Raw genomic sequence first — 19,729 nt, 5'->3', positions numbered from 1 at the left:
TTTTTTCCCCATAGCTTTATTTTAAGTAAGACCTTTGTACATACCGTAAATATTCTGTAAAATAATCTCTCACAAAACTTTACTGGCAGTGAGATTTTTGTTTTACCCCAAACCTTGGTGCTCAACTCAATTTTTTTTTTCATGTCTGCGAAACTTTATTGAGTTGCACCGTAATTTTAATTTAATCAAATGTGGAATCTGTGTAAATGAACATTCGATGTTGCTTGTCCTTCATGTATGCATCATTGTTGATGGGAGGCATTGCAATAGGGAAGTGCCATGATGAATGTACTGTTCAAGATCAAGACTTTGGAAAGTAACTGGTGTTCCAATATGGATACAAGGCTGCCATATTGTGTCTTCTCCAAAGATCTATGCAAACTCAGGCACTGCAACATTGAATTTTCAACTGGAATTCAATAAAATATTTCATGTTTCACATTCTTTGTCACCTTTTCGAGGTTTTATTGGTCACAGTTCAACTCAAGAATTCAAGAATAACACTGTTCAACACATTTTTCAACATCACCGTTCGAATGATTATTATTTTTTTGGTATGCTGATTCAGAATCTGTGCTTTTTTTTGTCAAGCAATTCAGGTTTTCATCATATTATAACAGTAATATAATATGTTCGTTTCAGCAACAGGCGCAATTATTATTATTTTTTGTAGCTATAAATTTCAATGCATGGCAAAAAAATCTGTATTGCGCAAGCTCTTTTGGTCAAACTTTAAAACAAACAAAAAAAGTAGACATTTAGAAACCATCCATTTCAAGACACATATAGCCATCTCTTCTTAAAATTGGCTGTTGAGCGGTATAATTATATTTGGATTTAATTCATGGATTTCACTTTTTCAAAGTAGACTGAATAAAATAGGTTCATGTGGATGAAACACAATTGCTGCAAGTGGTCCACACAGCCACATCAGTACCTTAGTGTCTCTTACCGGGCTGCTTTCTCTTTTATTCTAATCAAAAGCCTCCGAAATACCAGGAGCAGACCACACACACACACTCTCATACACGTACGCACGCACGCACGCACACACACACAAACACACACACACACACACACACACACACACACACACACACACACTTACACATATACCGGTAAATATGTACCGGTACTCGTGACACTCTATAGAAGTAATTTGACACTTGGGGACACTTGTCTGCATCAGCAGACAGGTTTAATTGCAAGCACCCCCTCCTGCTGACCACAATTAGTCTGACGAGCGTGTCGCTTTCTGGAGTGATTCATTTATAAAAAATGATGATTGGCTGAGGGACGAAACACCCCCGCCTTTTCTCGCAGCAGGGGGGCACTGCCAGGGGGCAGTAAAGAGACGACACAGCCCCGCTGAAAGACCTGATTAGGTTTTCGCCGATTAGATGTTGATTATCTCAAACATTTTTTCTCTTGATTATTTTATTCACCCTGATCCCTGATATCAACCTCACATCTTCTCCTGTACTATAGAACAGCGGTCCGGGACCTTTTTCGCCCCACGGACCGATTTAATGTCAGACAATATTTTTTTGCCTTTAAAGGTCAGATAAATACAACAAAATAATATGATTTGACCTGCATGAAAGCTATGGTATTTTCCAAACATGATAAACACGAATCAGGACACGAGGAATGTCCAATCTGTCCGCAACACTCTCTGGTCGCTAAGGTAACGTTTAAACATGCCTTCAAAATAAGATAGGCCGCGGACAAAAAGTGGCTTGGTACGTGAGAATCTCCCGTTGAGATAAATTCGTAATTTAGGTTCGACTACTGATACTGGCCTTCTTTTTCTTGAAAGTCATAGGCTCCTCTTCTGTCTCCTGGCTGGGCTTTTTCCCCTTCCAAAAAAATATAAAAAATAACAAGACCTTTGTTTTTAACTCATTTTGCTAGCTCCTGGGTTTCATATTAGCGGTAACCTATCGCATGACCAAGAAGCCCCGCCTTGATCTGCGTCAAGAGTGACTTACTGTAGACGGATGTAACAGAGAAAATAAAACATATTTCAGATTCCGAAATGAATAAAACGGAGGGAATGTAAGTTATTTATCCTTTCTATGCGGCCCGGTACCAAATGGCCCACGGACAGGTACCGGTCTGCCTGGGGGTCGGGGACCCCTGCTATAGACTAATGGGGCGCAGACACTGTTGTACTGTACTGTTGTATTATTACCCTTCGGACATCAGGGAATCTGGCCAACATTAAATACATTTCTTCTTGCCCTCAGTGTTTAGGGCCAGGTCTCCGCTCCAGGGAGGGAAGGTGGCGTACATAGTTGAGTATTGCACTCATTGAGGTGCTCGCTTCAGGCAAAGAAAGGTCAACATCAATGATTAATGAGAGGCAAAATGTCACAAGCAGGCGAGGCTGTAGAAAACTGTATTCTGGATGGACTTTTCGACAATGCTGAAAACACTTTGCCAGCAGCATAAAAATGTCAAAAATAAAACATCCTCCATCTCAGATCAAATCCGACAGCTTTCATTCATAGCATTTATATATATATATATATATATATATATATATATATATATATATATATATATATAATTATTTTTTTGCGACAGCTCTCACTAGCTACATGCAGATCAATGAGGAGCAGAGAAAGAGAGACGGAGAGAGTCCATTGAACGGGCTCCATCTGAGTTCAGAGGAAAAGCCCTAATTAGAAAGCCAACGGATGCCCTTATAAAAATATATTTAATGAACTGGTGTCAGCGGGGGATCAGCCGCTCATTTATGAACCAGCTAGTGTGTCATCTAAAGAGTTTGACAGACGTGACCTATAAGGCAGACTCATTAAGGATGACTTTATTCTAAATGCTGGTCACTTGTACATACAGTACGTGAATGCAAATATAACATGCCTGGAATCACAGAACCTCCACAAGCAAAACATTGCAATATACTACTCCTACTAATGACTATTGACATCCAACAGTAGCAAGGTAGATACCAAACAGAACAAACTAACATTTTTTTCTCCATGTATTCTTCAAAAAAGCTGTACTTTAATAACATACAAATTACACACGAGGTCTGTTGAACAGTCAAGCCCTGAATCAATATTTTTATTTGTTGAACGGATACCTTTCGGCTGGGTACAAGAAAGTGGCAAAACACTCAGTTGAATTAAAACAGGACCTGATCTGAACAATCGTAGCCTTAACTGTCTACTTCACATGCAGTTTCACATTTTTCAAGCAAACAATGAAAAGGATATGTTTCACAGATAGTACTAAGGTACATTTAGTTATCTCCAAAAGATGAGCACAGAATTCAATTCATGAAAAGAATGAAAGTGTCGCAGGGATCATTCTGAGGGGTAGCTGGTTGTTAATTTCTCTCCTGGTGGTCCTGATGCTCCCACGGCACTGGGTCATTTTCATCCAAATGTGATCCGGACTCCCTCTCGTGCCAGAACTGCTCCACGTCGGGCAAGACGAGCCCATCTTTGTCGACGTCGCCTCCTCTAGCTGTGCTGTGCTCCACCTGCTCATCTCTGCTGGTTCCCGGCTTGGTGCTTGATGATCCAAGACCGCTCTCGCCCTTCGGCTGGCCGGACGTCTCCGGTCTGGGACAAGGCGACTGGAGCGAGGTGGGTTTGTGAGGTCCGGGTTTGATCTTGGAAGGAGGTTGCTTGCGCAGGGTGAGGCGTCTCCACAGGCCACGGTACCCCTCCCGGAACTCTTCTGAGAGGGAGAGCACGATGAGAGGGTTTACGAGCGACAGCGACAAGGTGAGCATCTGAGCCGAGAGGGTGATGAGAAGAGGCGGGGAAGAGACGGAGCTCTGCGATCCACCGGCTGCCGAGTGGCGCTCCCAAACCCACACCACCCACTGCGGCAGCCAGAGGATGGCAGTGGCTAAGGTGAGATTGAAGAGCATCAAGGTGAGCTTCCTGGACCTGATCTGTGTGCGCAGATTCTGAGTCTTACTGGAGCGCCGCTGGCATTGGCCGTAAGCCTTCCAGAAGTACATGAGGGAAAAGCTGAGGGGGGCGCAGTAGACACCCAGCGGGTAAGCCTTTATGTACACAGACATGAAGTCCCATGCTTCGGGGGGGACCCGCAGCACGCACATGAGCCCGTGTAGCCCCTGTTGCAGCCTGGCAAAGAGCCATTGAGGGATAGGAGCGGCACAAGCCAACAGCCAGATGAAGAACAGTGCCACCAGGATGGAACGCAGGCGGATGCTCACCTGCTTGGTCGGGTTGGACACGTAGTGGTAGCAGGCTTTGGCCATGACTGCCACCGAAAAACTCTTGGCCGCCATGCACGAGTGTAAGAACCAGTCGGACGTCTTGCACACGACCAAGCCCAGCGTCCAGCTGGCTTTGGAGTAGGAGGCGGCCCTGAAGGGCAGGCTGAAGAGCAGCACCAGGCAGTCGGCGAACGTCAGGTTGAAGATGAGTGAGTTGATGAGAGATATTTTGCCTTTGTGGGCGTTCGACAACAAGATGGCCATGGCGGTTAAATTACAAGCCAAGCCCAGAACGCAAATGATGCCCAGGACCGCCGGCACCAGAACCCTCAGCTTGCCGGGGTCCAAATGTTGGAAGGAGCCACCATCGTTAAACGACCACTTGTTTAAGGAGGTGTTCATCACCGTCGAATTGTTCCCAGACAGTTTGTTCATCTCTTCCCTCTCCCAAAAAAAAAAGAGACAAAGTGAAAATAGTTATAAATGACAAAAAGAAAGCAAGAAAAATTAGCCTGTATTTATGATTATTATTTCATTCAATAAAACCAAATAAATGTTGTCAAATCGATCGGCAGTGATCTCGGGGGAGCGGCTGTCTGTCTGTGGATTTATTCCAAGAAACGATTGTGCAGCTTGGGTGGCAACTTATAAAGATGCTGTTTGATTGGCAGCTGGCGCCCAGCTGAGAAAAAACGGTCGACTTGGCTCTCGCAGGGCCAATTAAGGAGCCCACACAGCAGTGGGGACCATTTCACACAACACTTTTGACACATAGTGGTGAGGATTATTCCCGCACTCAATCAATTCTATTTCTGTTTTTATTTTATTTTCAAGACAAATCAACTATTTCAACACAAAATAACATTCATGTAGTATGTTGTCTGAATGTAAAAATACTGCTGTGTCCCTTTTAGACAATAAATGTCCATCAAACGTTTGCTAATGCACAATTTATTAGTAAATAATATATTAATATATTACAAATAAAAATTCCCAGAAATACTTCTCACCACCTCAAATAAGCACGCCGTTTTTTGTTTTACATTTGCAATGATTGTCATTATATCCGTTATGTCCACATGGGGACGCCCTCACCTGCTGCTCGATAGAAACAGAATCACACCTTGGTTTGAATTTGCACATCTTTATTACTTATTTTTTAATCAAAGAAAAGTCCAGTGAGCATAAAGACGCCATGGTCATTCATATTAATACATTCTGAGCTATAAAAGTTTCACAAATCAAGGTGGTACTGTTTAAAGGAAGCATATGTACAGTTATGAATTCCCTGATTTCACAGAGTTTTTGCTTAGACCTTTTTATTGAGTGCTTACCTCAGTGGACGCTGGTTCTTAACACAAAAGCTCCGACAGGTGCTAAAATCAACCCTGCAACGTGAAACCACATTCCACCAACGGGCATGGACAAACAATCTGAGATGAAAACATAATTGAGGAAAGCAAGTACGATCTCACCGAGTGCTTCAGACAGTCCGTCGAAGTTCAATGATCGAAACTTCATCGGCTTACGTCACATGCAACAGTTTAGAATTGCAATTTGTCTCTTGAAGGGGACATAGGTAATGGAAGATGTATTCTTTAATTTGTGCCTGTGCACCCCATACACACAGAATAGGGAATAATATGAACTGCTGCCTCCACAAGTTGAAGCCCAGAGTACCCCCCCACACACACTGCTTTCCCAAGTAGAAGAAAGCAGCCGGACACACACACTCTCCCCGAAGCCTTGTTCGTTCCAAGACTCCTGTTCCTAAAAACTGCCTGATTTTAGCAAGACAAAAAATAGGGTGTGTAATGTGTGCTATAATTCTTGATTCTTGCGATATTTGGACGAAAGCAGACACATTATTTGGTCACCTGGGAACTGCTAAAATGTATGAAAAAATGCATTTTAAGCCTCCTTTAAGTGGAAATTGTAAACTTTTTTTCTGTACAGTTTACCAAATTGTTGCTTTCAGTTGAAGCGGGGGTGTGAGCTGGCTTTCCCGTATCACTTGTAAAGAGATCTCACATTGCAGAGAGGCTTGTGATGTCATCATCATTCTTGTTGCCTCAAGCATTGCTTCACCTTAAAATGATTTTTGTTCGGTTCATAACAGACAGACGGGAGAGAAAACGACCCCCACTCACCCCCCACCCTTGAAACATTTACACTTGCCACGCCCTTACCCCAATCCTCCCACCCTCTACTTTGAAACCCCACATACCAAAAGAAGGCACCACAGCAGCTAAACAGACTCATTGACCAGTATTAAATAAAATCATTAAAAACAGCCTCATTTACGTCACGGACTAAAGTAGAAAGACTGACGGCAGGTAGAAAACAGTCTTTTTCCCCCCTGCCCTTTGAACTTGCAGCAGTTGGCTGTGCCGTCCAAACTGATGCCTCACATGCACCACAGCAGATAGATGGAGAGAGGGCGCTCCGGCTACATGACAAAGAGTCACAACCACACGTGCTCTGTTTTGCTCATTGCATTGCCCCCCGCCCTCTTTTGTCTCACGGGTCTTGCTACATCTTGCTGCTCATGCAGCTGTAATCTTGTTGCGAAGGGTTCTCTTCTGTCCATGCGAGCATGGCTAAATAAATTAAATGACCAGAAACCCTTGTCATGTCCCCCAAGATTACAGAATTGGACGTCCACTTCCAGGAAAACACTGCACATTCTCATTGGGCGCATCAAGTCAGCAGCGACAACCCCAAGTGAGGTGCTGGATGTACATCAGGACTCCATACTTGTTTCTCTGTCATCCTAATGCCCCTGTCCTGTCTGTAAGCTTTAGTTGACCTTGTCTTGGAAGATGTAAAGGTTATTGGTGGCCGCCACAGCGATGATGTTCTCGTGCGGGTGCCACGTGGTGTGAAGGATCTTCTTACTGAAGTCTAAGCTGTCCACGCTGATCTCATCCTTTCTGCGTTTGCCGCCCACGCACACCTGCAGAACAGCACCGCCGATCAGGGAGGAGTAGTTTTACAGCCTTTGCATACACCGAGCAAGCCGCAACATTATCAACACGTGCACGTTATGATTACATACAACACAGAGTAGTATTGAAAGCCCGCTTTTTTTTTCAGAAATAATCATGCTTTATTCTTACTGACAATGTCAGAACGGTACAGTGAACCCCAGTGCGGTTTTCAAAGTGAAGAACCACTTGTGATACGCGGCCTCTCTACGTTACGTGAAAGAATCACTGAATTCAATAAACTTCAAATAATTTAAAACACACAAAGTACAGTCAAAAAATTATTCGTCTCCAGTGTCGTCCATGTGTTACTCACACTTTTATTAAGAAGAGTTCAGTTGTACAAATAGAAAATCATTTCCCCTACAAAATTTCAATAATTGTTGTCCCCAGTTCCCATTTGCTTAGTGAGTGCTGTTAAAAGGAAAGGTGATGTAACACACAACCCAGTCCCAGCTTCATTTTTTTTTATTTTTTACATGCTACAGGTATTAAATTCAAAATTGAGTGAATCTGAACAAAAAAAATAATTAATCTATTTGAGCATTAAATATCGCATTGTTGTCGTTTAATCGATTGAAAATCGGTTAGAACATGGGTGTCAAACATATGGTCCGCGGGTTGGAACCGGGTCCCTGAGAAGGTGCGATCAGGCCCGCGGATAATTTAAAAGTGAAAAAAATGCATAAAAGACACGGAATGAATATTTTTAATAAAATGCAATTCATTGCATTTAATAAAATGCAATTAATTCATCTCTTTAGTTTATAAAGTGTAGGCAGGGATTAAATTTAGATTTTATATGCACATGTGTAAAGGGTTTAAAAATTTCTTTCTTTATAAATTTCAGCCAACTTGACATCTACCGAGGCCGGATGCGTCCCACAGTGTGAAATGAGTTTGACACCCCAGGGTTAGAAGGATGAACCCTGTAACCAGATAACATGATAAACTGTCCACTGTAGTAACCACTGTCCCTGAAAGGGGTAAAATCCTTCTCTAATTTCTTTAATTTTTTAAGTTTTTTTAAGTTTTACAAAACCTCACAACTTCATTGAAATAAGGGTTTGTTGAACCGATTGCGACTTGGAAAGTTCCACTGCATGCGTATTGTTTTAAGAGTACGTGTGAGGTGCTGCTTGTACCTTGCGAGGTTTAAGAATGGCTCTTGGCTTGCTGTTTTCTCTGGATGCTTCCAGCGTGACATCCCGTTTGGTGTTCCGGTCAAACATTCGGAAAAAGTTGTTGTAGGAGCCAGTCATTATGACGCTGAGTTAGGGAGGAGAGAGAGAGAATAGTGTTAGTGGGATTTACAGTCTAATGGGAGGTGAATGTCTGCATGAAGGGAATCTCACCTGTCTGATCCATTCCAGACACACTCAAACTTGTCAAAGATGCAGTCGTTCTCATACAGGGAGCAAAGTTTGCCCCGCAGGTAGTCATGAACCTGGAAAATAAACACAAAAAACAGGAGTCGCAAGATAGTCTCTGTGTTCAAGCCCTGATTATAAAATGACACATGAGGGCTTGTATCATAGATGCACGTCTGACCTTTGTAGCAGCCCAATACACCTCAAAATTGCTAAAAAAACAAAAACATAATGCCGGCACATCGACAAAACTGACGATTTTTTTTGAGGATATTGGAAGAATATGAAAGATGTTGGACTGTCCAATGTCCCTGTGGAGAAGCGATTGATTTTGGGCTAATTGCGCACACAGTAACTCTTCTCTTATATAAGCTACTCTTTTCTGTCTTTTTTCCCCTCTCTTATTATTTGTAAACCAAAGGATGATTTTTATCTTTTTTAAATAAAGCAATTTAGATGGTGAAAAAGGCACTGCTGGACACTATTCCACTCTTCAGGAACTCCAAACACTGAAAATGCCAACGAGTCCTTTGAAAGTTTGTATGTGGAATTCACTTTCGAATCTTGTGAATGCGTCAGTCTTGAAAAGCTGTATCTAAGACCTGTAGCTTACACTTGTGAGTGTTTAGAGTGAAAAGCAAGCTTTCTATTTTGTCCCATTTGTGCTTTTGTATTCAGGTCAACTTGTTGAATTATGGCCACACTTTTCCACAGCGCTGCCTCCAAAGTGGACAAGCAAACACCCATAAACTGCATGTGCACACCCTCGACGTCCGGCTAATCCCCGCAGACCCGGTGACGAGGGCGATACGGGCAGCAGGTGGGGAGGGAATTGGGCTGAAATCCCTTGAGCCCTACGGACGTCTTATCAATCATGATCTGAGCTCAGATAGCTTCCCCCTTGGTCAGGCAGTGTGGAAGTGACCTGTGTGACCGGCCACAGTGGGAGGTTTTGCCCTTTAGTTTGATTCAGTAGCATCGCAATCTGTCTTCACACAGGATCAGGGTTCAATAAGCGGTCTCGGCTTGATCACTAAATAGGGCGCGCTCGCAGGGTGACAGTGAAGCGGGATTATGCCGATGAGTCTAAAATCAATATGCGGTGATTGCATTTCATTGCAACAGTTAGATGGTTGTACTCATGCATACCTGGTACGTCTCGAGCGGCTTGTTCTCCATTTGCAGGTCCCACACCTTCACAGTGAGGTAGTCCCTCGTCATCAAGTGCCGACCGTTGTGACTGAACTTCACGTCGGAGATGGATGAGATGATTTCGGAGAAAAAGGAACGGGTGGCGGGATCCTCCGGCTCTTCAAAGTCTACATAAGACAAAAAAAAAGTGCAAATATTTTTAACAAAGAGAGCATATTTGACATTGCAATCATGCTGGGGTTTCATTGCGGAGGCGTTAGCCGCTGACAATGAGAGCACAACAATGCCGGAATATTCGGCACCAGCTGCATTCCCTTGTGTATGTGTGTGTGTGTGTGTGTGTGTGTGTGTGTATGATTGTGTGCTCGCGCTGAGCGAGACAGCCATGGGTCAGCATGATGGGTAAATATTGGTTATGATTCATATTGATTCTGGCAGCTGCTCATCTGCGCGCAGGAGATGAGAGCCAGACATTCCACCGTGAGCTGTCAAGTTATTGTTCTCCGCTCTTCTTCTTTTGCACTCCCACGATTCCTCACCCCCACCTCCATTCTTGCCCACCTCCCATCTCCCTGGATACTGTGATGTGCCAGTGGGGAGTCTAATGAGGGATGCGGAGTGAGGGATGGAAAAATGAGAGGGTGGGAGAAGGGGTGGGGGGTGGGGGGGGGGTAGAAGGGGATAAAAATAAGAAAAAACAAATCAATGTCTAAGTGTTGGGCCATTCGAGTCCCACTGGATTTACGTGTTTGTCAGTGATGCATGTTTATATGTGCGTGTGGGTGCGTCCTTGGCTTGTATTCTGCCCCGCGCCCCCCTCTGGGGGCACATAATAGGCTTCCAGGGGAGTTGGCAGGGGAGGGGGCTGGTCGCTCTGTTTCTTTCTGTCCCGGGGCTCACTATCTTTGGCATTCTCGTCTCCCTCTGTTCATCCTTCTCTCATCCGTCCATTCATCTCATTGCTAACACTGATTAATTTCACCTCTGTGATTTATAGCCGTGCGTATGTGGGGGCCAGTGCACTACGATTAATATGCTTTTATTTTTATTTTGTGGTGATACTTGGAAAGTTATTGTGTGGAATGCCAGCATTCATGAGGCTACACGTGCATTTTTATCGGAGGGTCACTACTAACGTTGCTGGCTCAAGGCTTACACCCACCTGCAGTGCACGTGTGCATGCTGTTTGTGCCTTCACTTTCCTCACAATTGCAACATTTCCTACTGAACAAAAATGGAACGTGCATCCCAACAGGCTGTGTTAGTTAACACGCCCCAGTGAGCACATCAATCCATCGGAGGAAACAACAGACATTATTGGACAACAATGGTGTGCCCACGAAAGCCTAATGCGATTGCTCTCCAGCTATCGATTCTCTCGCATAAAATGTCAGTGGATTCATTATTCATTCAACTTAAGCGCCTGCATGTGATGTTAAGCCTCAGAGGCTTGGCCATTCATTGTTTAAGACACACACTAGGATTTATTGATGGGTTATCAGTGGTGGCATATTGAACAGAGGAACGGCTCCATGTCACAGCCACACAAAGCCAAGCTGAAAAAAAATAGAACTGTCGTTTTGCGAGTGTGTGCCACCGCATGTGCTTTTCTCCCTCAAGCTCCAGCTTTTTATTTTGCATTTCACAATCATTTGCAACAATATAACACCACACGCACAATGATGTATTTAAAACACAACTTGGAATTTGTCTCTATTCCAATGTCTCATGTTGTATGTTATCATCTCACAAAATAAACAAAATATCCCGCAATTAAAATGAAGCCGTAGCGTATTAAGCTTTATTGTATTTAAGACCTAGATCCAAATAAACAATGCTGTTATGATTTTTTTTTTTGGCATGTCAATATTAGAATTGTGCCTTTACCAGCATGTTAGCATGGGCGAGTCCAATTTGCAGATAAATTTGGGTTACATTGCTTCCATCGGAACAGAATGCCGTCATAAACCTCCGCATGTATGTCCTCACACTGAAATTTGAAATTTAAAAATGGATGATGGCGTGATGTGGTGTTCTGCGATGACATTTCAAAAGCATTTTACCCATAAATGTTCCCTGGCGGTTCTTACATTTGCAATGCTTGTCGCAGAGTGCAGCTTGCCTCATGTCACAAAGTCTTATTGAGCCCTTGCTGCTGCTATATGCAAAAGTGTGACACTGCTGGGGATGAAACTCTGCTGAGGTGATCACTTCGGTCAGCTCCTCCATATTGGCGGGTTTTATGTCCACAATGTCTGAAAGACGAGATCTAAGGAAGAACTGCAGCTGCTCAGCGTTCCGCTTTTGTGTCAAGTATGAATTTTACGATGCGGCCCGGATTCCCCAGATTGGAAAATTAGTAAGCAAAGAGGATACTGAAGCTGCGATCAGTGATCTCCAGATTCCACAGGTTCACTCGGAGGTCATCGGTGGATATGAAGGTCTGGAGGTCAGAGTTCACGGAGATGGAGTTGATGTGGTAGGTGTGGGCGTTGCTGAACACTCGCCTGGCTGTGGCTTCAACCATCAGATCCATCGGTTGCAACACCGGCACCTGGAAAGATGGAGCGAAAGAAAAACCAACCAATCAGAAAATAAATGTTTTGAAGGCTTACCCAATATTACTGATATGATCATTCACCTTCTCTGGCTTTGCTAGAGGTCTGTTTATTTGTTTCTTTGTTTTGTTTTTTTATCACAGGCGGCAACATACGCAAAGCGTAACCAGACACGTTGTGTCTGCGTGAAACACAACTTTGTAATTGTCGGGATTCATATGACATTTACCGCACATGTCTTAATGAAGGGCAGGGAGCCTTGCGCGCGCTCTGGGTTGTTTGATGAGCTGCCTCAATCGGACCGTGAACATCTCTGCTGCTCGCACACACATGAGCTCAAATAATCTGCTCTGTTCTCTTGGTGCACGTGCTAGCAAGAAAGGAAGTAAAGGGTGAAACTTTAGAAGGGACCCCTCAGGGGGTAAATAAGACCTGCTGAGGGATGATAACTAAACTGTCCAGAATTAGCATTAATGCTCATGCAAACACACGCGCACGCTTGCACACGCACACCGAGACACGCATAGAAACAGTTGCTGCTTCAAAGATCCCCCAGTCCCTGCCTGAACACAGCCCCCCCCACCCCCCACCGACCAGATAAAACCCAGACAAAGAAGGAGCGGAGGGGAGCAAGCGTGCAGAACAAATGGACTGCTTCTTCTCTCTTTTTTTTTGCTTGTCCGACGTCGGCACCGACAGAGAGGCGCACCGGCTCAGCGGGCTGCCGGGGCTCCACGGGCATCACTTCATTTTCATGTGCTTTCGCTTGCTTTCCAGAGAGACGGAACGCACATTAACCCACAGACCCCCTACGCTGACACTTACACTGTTTTTCGCTGGCCCATCGCCCTTCTCGATAAACTTCCTCCTTACACGAGACTCGGTGCGATATTCAGCAGTTCTCTCAACCATGCAAAATGCAGCACCACACCCAAAATACGGAATGAAATTTCAGCAACACTTTGCCCCCCCCCCCCCCCCCCCACTCCTCCCATCCATCCCCTGTGCACATGCAAACGTGATTTCCACAGTCACAGCCTGTCCTCTCTGTCTCTGTGATCCCCCGGCTAGCTAGACAAAGAAGTACAGACACGCTGAACACAACACTAATCTACTGTGACACACACCCAGACACACACTCTCCTATGTGAGTTCCTTCTCATCATGAAAAGGGCGAAGGGGGGTGAGAACAAGAGTGGTGGGTGAGAAGATGAAGATGATCCCTCCACGGTCTTCCTCAATGCACATATCGATCACTCATTTCTTACTTTTGGTTATCTCTTATCAGAAAGGTAAAGGTTTCAGAAAGGTTTTTTCTCTTTCTCCTTTCTACATGCATTCTTGCTGCTGGAGGCTGTAAATTTCCCCATTGTGGGACGAATAAAGGATATCTTATCTTATCTTATCTTAAAGCATAAAATAGGTTTGCAGGTTGCCAATCTGGTCTTAATCCTGGAGTGCTTTAACTTTACCTGACTTACTTTTGGCAAGAGGAACAAAGACAAGATCCGTTAATTTTCCAGAACGACTGGTCACTTGAAAGTTGCAGTGCGCAGATGGACAATGACCAATCACACTCACATTTATGTATAATGTAAAGTATCTAAAGGGAGGAAGTCAAAGGGCACACCTTGGAAGCAGAGGGAGAACACGCCATCTCCACACAGAGCCAAGATTCCAACCCAAACCCTCAAAACTGCGGGGCAACCACTAGTGCAACACGTTGCCACAAAGGCCAAATCATCGACGAAAATGCAATAACATGGCAATGTTGCCTTTTTGGAGCCATGTGCTGTGACCAATTAACCAAAGTATTCGGGCTCAATTCATGTGTTTCTTTGACCTTCTGGGAAGACATTTTTCAGTGTATTTAGGAATCGATATTGTAAGTTGGTGGAGAAATGTTGACTTAAACCAAGTGAGGGTTCAGAGCTTCCTGTACACTCTTACTCGTAGAGATGTGATGGTGGACGGGTCCCTGATGCGCCCGTCGTCATCCTTCAGGTTGTAGCCCTCCGGCCGTTTGTCTCGCTCGCTGATCTTCCACAGCTTCACCGTCTTGTCTGAGGAAAGAAAAGAAGAAAAAAAAATCACTTCAAATCCCAAGGTCTCACTATGGAGTCAATCTTGTTTCCAAGATAGATGTGAGGGGGTTGGGCCATCCAATCTGGCATGTCGCTGGGTACAGGATGATGAATAGCGGCGTAGGCTGTGATGACAATGATAGCAATCTACAAGTGGACGACATTCCCCGCCCTGAAAAACCCATCTGGGCACGTTCTAATTCTGCATTGCCGACATCAGTTACATCTCATCTTCTCGGTCCAGCGAGGAAGCTGGTGGCAGCAGACAGGTTGCTCCTGTTTTTTTTTCTCCCCCACCCTTTTCAATATCCGCCGTGTATATTGTGTCAGTGTGGTGAGGCCATCGCCGCAGGACCCTCCGCCATCTGCTCCACCCTCCGCCACCGCATCCGTAGCAGCCATGCATGACGGCCACAATCTGCGAGACGTCTCCTCCTCTGATGTTGAAGCGCAAGTATAGAGATGATATGATTTGATGTGCTCGTGTGACTATGTGCGCTGCGGTAGCCATGCATGAAACTCTCAATTTGAAGCCTTCTGTCGGTGGCACACGCTCAGCCAAGTGGAACACAAACACGTTCACACGAGCAGGTGAGAAAATAATTTTTGTGACATTAGTGTCATCAACCCTTTTTTTTTTAACTGGACTGTCAGAATCAGTGACTGACCATTAGTTGAGAGCAGGAAGTAGGCGGCATTCTGCTGTGGAAGCCATTTGATCTTGTTGATCTTCTCCTCTATCTCCAAACTTTTCAGGTAGTCAAACTCCGGCTCGTGGCTCTGGAATGTGCTGTAAACATTGTACTCCCCTCGACGCTGGGGCTGGCTTTTACTCTGCAAAGTTAAAAAAGATAATAATAATACACAGAATGACAAATGGACCTTTTTTCAGGTTGCACGGTGGGGGGACTTTTGGTTGAGTTTCTCAAAACACTTTTGGAACTTTCCATGTGAATTTTTGCTTGGAGCATTATGGAAATATTCATCCATTAACTCTCTCCCTCACATTTTTTAGCTGTACACATTAGTCATCAACTTATTATTATTCAATGCATTTGATTAATATGGTTTAGCTTTCCTCTTTTTTCAAAACCATGTTCTCAGTTCGAGACTAACACACCATTCCCATTGTATATTACCATTGATCCATGTTAATTCTCGAGGAAGTTTTCATGGGATCTGACACCCTCTGTGTAATTTGGCTTAAGCAAAATAAGATAACCATATACCCCTCTTAATACAGTCGTAAACGTGCAATATCATCATCCTGCATTTCAAGCTACATTCCAAAATAATGTGTTGAAGCTTTATTAAAGTATTATGATGATCTGTGTTTGCTTTCTGGGGATTTCCTACCTCCTGCTCCCTCTGGAAGACAACCACTCTGCCTCCTTTGTCCCCGGTGGCCAACAGCTCACCCGATGAGTTAAACTCCACTGTTGAGATAATGTCAGCTGCAATGAACAGAGAAGGGAGAGAGAAATATCAGTGGATGTGCACAGGGAGTATCAGACTGTAAAAACAAACAACAAAAAATGTGGTTTAGACAGTGGAGCAATTTCGAAGAACACGGGCATTAACTCGCAGAGGACACATCTGAAACACCCTCGTGCAGAAAGAAACATTCAGTCAGTGGCTGGCTGACATCCTAAACGTTATTTCTGGAATGACAGCCAAACCTGTGTCAGATAATTAGACTCTTGTGTTTTGAAAAGGATGTTGCTGTCACATTATAGGCCTGTTTTTTTGTTGTTGTTGTTGTTGTTTTTTTTTTTTGCAAGTCCCTGAGCTGAGCCCAGTGCAGCTTTATTAAAGAGGTATCCAACATCGTAATTGGCACACTTGCACATTTTAAGATTAAGATTAAGATTAAGAAAACCTTTATTAGTCTCGCAATGGAGAAATTCCAGATTCACAGCAGCAAAGTTATGAAAGGAAGAAGTAGAACAACAAAAAAATAGGAGCTGCTGGAAAGGCAGCCACTCTCGCGGCGCCATTTTGAAGTAAAAAATAACAAAAATAACACAAGACAACACATAGGACAGAGACAGTCGTGCAATCTTCACCACTTTTCTGCATACACTTTGTTGTCTGAAGCAGTTATAGATAAAAGAGGAGAGGATCAAAGTGTCCTTTCACCAGTGGATCAGAGACATCATGCTGAAAAAAAATGCACACGTCTGCTACAAGCAAAGTTTTGAAAGCAAACACGAAGATGTAGCGTCCATTGACGAAAAGAGATTAGTTCACTTCTCCTGTCCCACATAATCCGCTTCAAACTCCAAGCCGCGACTCCCAGCTCCAAATCCGCATCGGCACTCCGCGCCAACGCTCCTTTCTTCTCATCGTCGGCTCCTCAAGACCTCCATCCATCCAGCCGCAGACCGTTCAACAGCACCGATCTCTCCGCTGAACAAAGCGGGGCTGTGAAAAATGCTGCCCATTACAGGCGCAAGACACAAGCGCCCCGGGACTGTCCAGCAACGACAGTCAAATGGCGCCGACATTCCTCCAGTCAAAAACAGTGCTGGTATACCCATGCTGCCGAGAAGGCGCAACCACCAAGCACAGAGTCTCCTCCTTAATGAATGTCGTGGCCAAAAAAAATGCTGAAAAATGATGAGTTAATGAGAGCCAATACAAGATCGATTATAGTTTTAACAGACAAAAGGAACAGCAGTGTCATGATCACGTTTTGTTAGCGTCCAGCAGGTGGCAGAGGCATTCCCGGTTTTCCTGCTGCGCACCTGCCGCAGGTATCAAAATTATTGGGACTATTTCAGGACCTCATGGACGCACGTTCACCTGTCGGATAATTTCGCATTGTTCAAATCGTTCATCACCTCCGTGAGTCGTCACCTTACCGTGGTGGAGGGGTTTGTGTGTTCCAATGATCCTAGAAGCTAAGTTGTCTGGGGCTTTATGCCCCTGGCAGGGTCACCCATGGCAAACAGGTTCTAGGTGAGGGGCCAGACTAAGCACGGCTCAAAAGACCCCTTATGATGAGTAAAATTAATGGATCTCAGTTTCCCTTGCCCGGACGCGGGTCACCGGGGCCCCCCTCTGGAGCCAGGCCTGGAGGTGGGGCTCGTTGGCAGGCGCCTGGTGGCCGGGCTTACACCCATGGGGCCCGGCCGGGCACAGCCCGAAGAGGCAACGTGGGTCCCCCTTCCCATGGGCTCACCACCCATGAGAGGGGCCAAAGGGGTCGGGTGCAATGTGAGCTGGGCGGGAGCCAGAGGCGGGGACCCTGGCAGTCCGATCCTCGGCTGCAGAAGCTAGCTCTTGGGACATGGAATGTCACCTCTCTGGCAGGGAAGGAGCCCGAGCTGGTATGTGAGGCAGAGAATTTCCGACTGGATATAGTCGGACTTGCCTCCACACACAGCCTGGGTTCCGGTACCAGTTCTCTCGAGAGGGGTTGGACTCTCTTCCACTCTGGAGTTGCTCACGGTGAGAGGCGCAGAGCAGGTGTGGGCATACTCATTGCCCCCCGGCTCAGTGCCTGTACATTGGGGTTCACACCGGTAGACGAGAGGGTTGCCTCCCTCCGCCTTCGGGTGGGTGGACGGGTCCTGACTGTTGTTTGTGCATATGCACCAAACAGCAGCTCAGCATACCCACCCTTTTTGGAGTCCTTGGAGGGTGTGCTGGAGAGTACTCCTACTGGGGACTCCATTGTTCTGCTGGGGGACTTCAATGCTCACGTGGGCAATGACAGTGATACCTGGAGGGGCGTGATTGGGAGGAACGCCCCCCCCGATCTGAACCCGAGTGGTGTTTTGTTATTGGACTTCTGTGCTCGTCACGGATTGTCCATAACGAACACCTTGTTCAAACATAAGGGTGTCCATATGTGCACTTGGCACCAGGACACCCTAGGCCGCAGTTCGATGATCGACTTTGTAGTTGTATCATCGGAGTTGCGGCCGTATGTTCTGGACACTCGGGTGAAGAGAGGGGCGGAGCTGTCAACTGATCACCACCTGGTGGTGAGTAGGCTCCGATGGTGGGGGAAGATGCCGGTCCGTCCTGGCAGACCCAAACGTATAGTGAGGTTTTTGTTGGGAGCGTCTGGCGGAATCCCCTGTCAGAAGGAGTTTCAACTCCCACCTCCGACAGAGCTTTTCCCATGTTCCGGGGGAGGCGGGGGACATTGAGCCCGAGTGGACCATGTTCCGTGCCTCTATTGTAGAGGCGGCCAATCTGAGTTGTGGCCGTAAGGTGGTTGGTGCCTGTCGTGGCGGCAATCCCCGTACTCGCTGGTGGACACCAGCAGTAAGGGATGCCGTCAAGCTGAAGAAGGAGTCCTATCGAGCCTTTATGGCCTGTGGGACCCCAGAGGCAGCTGACGGGTATCGACAGGCCAAGCGGAACGCAGCTTCGGTGGTCGCCGAGGCAAAAACCCGTGCGTGGGAGGAGTTCGGTGAGGCCATGGAAGCCGACTTCCGGACGGCTTCGAGGAAATTCTGGTCCACCATCCGACGTCTCAGGAGGGGGAAGCAGTGCACCACTAACACTGTGTACAGTGGGGATGGGGCGCTGCTGACTTCGACTCGGGACGTTGTGAACCGGTGGGCAGAGTACTTCGAAGACCTCCTCAACTCCACCAACACGCCTTCCTTGGAGGAAGCAGAGCCTGGGGACTCTGAGGTGGGCTCTCCTATCTCTGTGGCTGAAGTCACCGATGTGGTTAAAAAGCTCCTCTGTGGCAAGGCCCCAGGGGTGGATGAGATCCGCCCGGAGTTCCTCAAGGCTCTGGATGTTGTGGGGCTGTCCTGGTTGACACGCCTCTGCAACATCGCGTGGTCAACAGGGAGAGTGCCTCTGGATTGGCAGACCGGGGTGGTAGTCCCTCTTTTTAAAAAGGGGGACCGGAGGGTGTGTTCCAACTACAGAGGGATCACACTCCTCAGCCTCCCTGGTAAGGTCTATTCAGGGGTGCTGGAGAGGAGGGTCCGTCAGGAAGTCGAGCCTCAGATTGAGGAGGAGCAGTGTGGTTTTCGTCCCGGCCGTGGAACAGTGGACCAACTCTACACCCTTAGCAGGGTCCTTGAGGGTATGTGGGAATTCGCCCAACCAGTCTACATGTGTTTTGTGGACTTGGAGAAGGCGTTTGACCGTGTCCCTCGGGGAGTTCTGTGGGGGGTGCTTCGTGGGTATGGGGTACCGAACCTCCTGATACGGGCTGTTCGGTCACTATACCACCGATGTCAGAGTTTGGTTCGCATTGCCGGCAGTAAGTCGGAATCGTTTCCAGTGGGGGTAGGACTCCGCCAAGGCTGCCCTTTGTCGCCGATTCTGTTCATAACCTTTATGGACAGAATTTCTAGGCGCAGCCGAAGCGTTGAGG

General features: G+C 46.1%; 3 protein-coding genes across 5 annotated transcripts in view; 1 reads left to right on the top strand and 2 right to left on the bottom strand.

Annotated features, from left to right (window-relative positions):
• The window catches only part of adam19b (ADAM metallopeptidase domain 19b), a 21,178-nt gene extending 20,737 nt beyond the window's left edge, over nt 1–441 (top strand). For both annotated transcript variants that reach the window (XM_052087127.1, XM_052087093.1), the window contains one exon: nt 1–441. This exon is cut by the window's left edge and continues 432 nt beyond it. The gene's annotated coding sequence lies outside the window, so the exon portion shown is untranslated.
• Nucleotides 442–2,588: 2,147 nt separating this feature from the next.
• Nucleotides 2,589–5,212, bottom strand: gpr151 (G protein-coupled receptor 151). Its single transcript, XM_052049311.1, has one exon. It carries the CDS (start codon nt 4,658–4,660, stop codon nt 3,359–3,361), a length of 1,302 nt encoding a protein of 433 aa, XP_051905271.1. The 5' UTR covers nt 4,661–5,212; the 3' UTR covers nt 2,589–3,358.
• Nucleotides 5,213–5,353: 141 nt separating this feature from the next.
• ppp2r2ba (protein phosphatase 2, regulatory subunit B, beta a) overlaps nt 5,354–19,729 on the bottom strand; it is a 46,412-nt gene continuing 32,036 nt past the window's right edge. For both annotated transcript variants that reach the window (XM_052049016.1, XM_052049090.1), the window contains exons 2-10: nt 15,733–15,830; nt 15,045–15,210; nt 14,243–14,355; nt 12,111–12,288; nt 11,825–11,989; nt 9,732–9,901; nt 8,568–8,659; nt 8,358–8,481; nt 5,354–7,181 (exon numbers count right to left, since the gene is read on the bottom strand). In XM_052049016.1, the coding sequence (XP_051904976.1) occupies nt 7,026–7,181; nt 8,358–8,481; nt 8,568–8,659; nt 9,732–9,901; nt 11,825–11,989; nt 12,111–12,288; nt 14,243–14,355; nt 15,045–15,210; nt 15,733–15,830 (1,262 nt within the window). In that variant the 3' untranslated portion in view covers nt 5,354–7,025. The remainder of the gene's footprint in view (nt 7,182–8,357; nt 8,482–8,567; nt 8,660–9,731; nt 9,902–11,824; nt 11,990–12,110; nt 12,289–14,242; nt 14,356–15,044; nt 15,211–15,732; nt 15,831–19,729) is intronic.

This window comes from Hippocampus zosterae, chromosome 1, assembly GCF_025434085.1.
Source record: "Hippocampus zosterae strain Florida chromosome 1, ASM2543408v3, whole genome shotgun sequence".
In the NCBI taxonomy this organism is placed as follows: Eukaryota; Metazoa; Chordata; class Actinopteri; order Syngnathiformes; family Syngnathidae; genus Hippocampus; species Hippocampus zosterae.
This window is presented reverse-complemented; position numbering and strand designations above follow the sequence as displayed.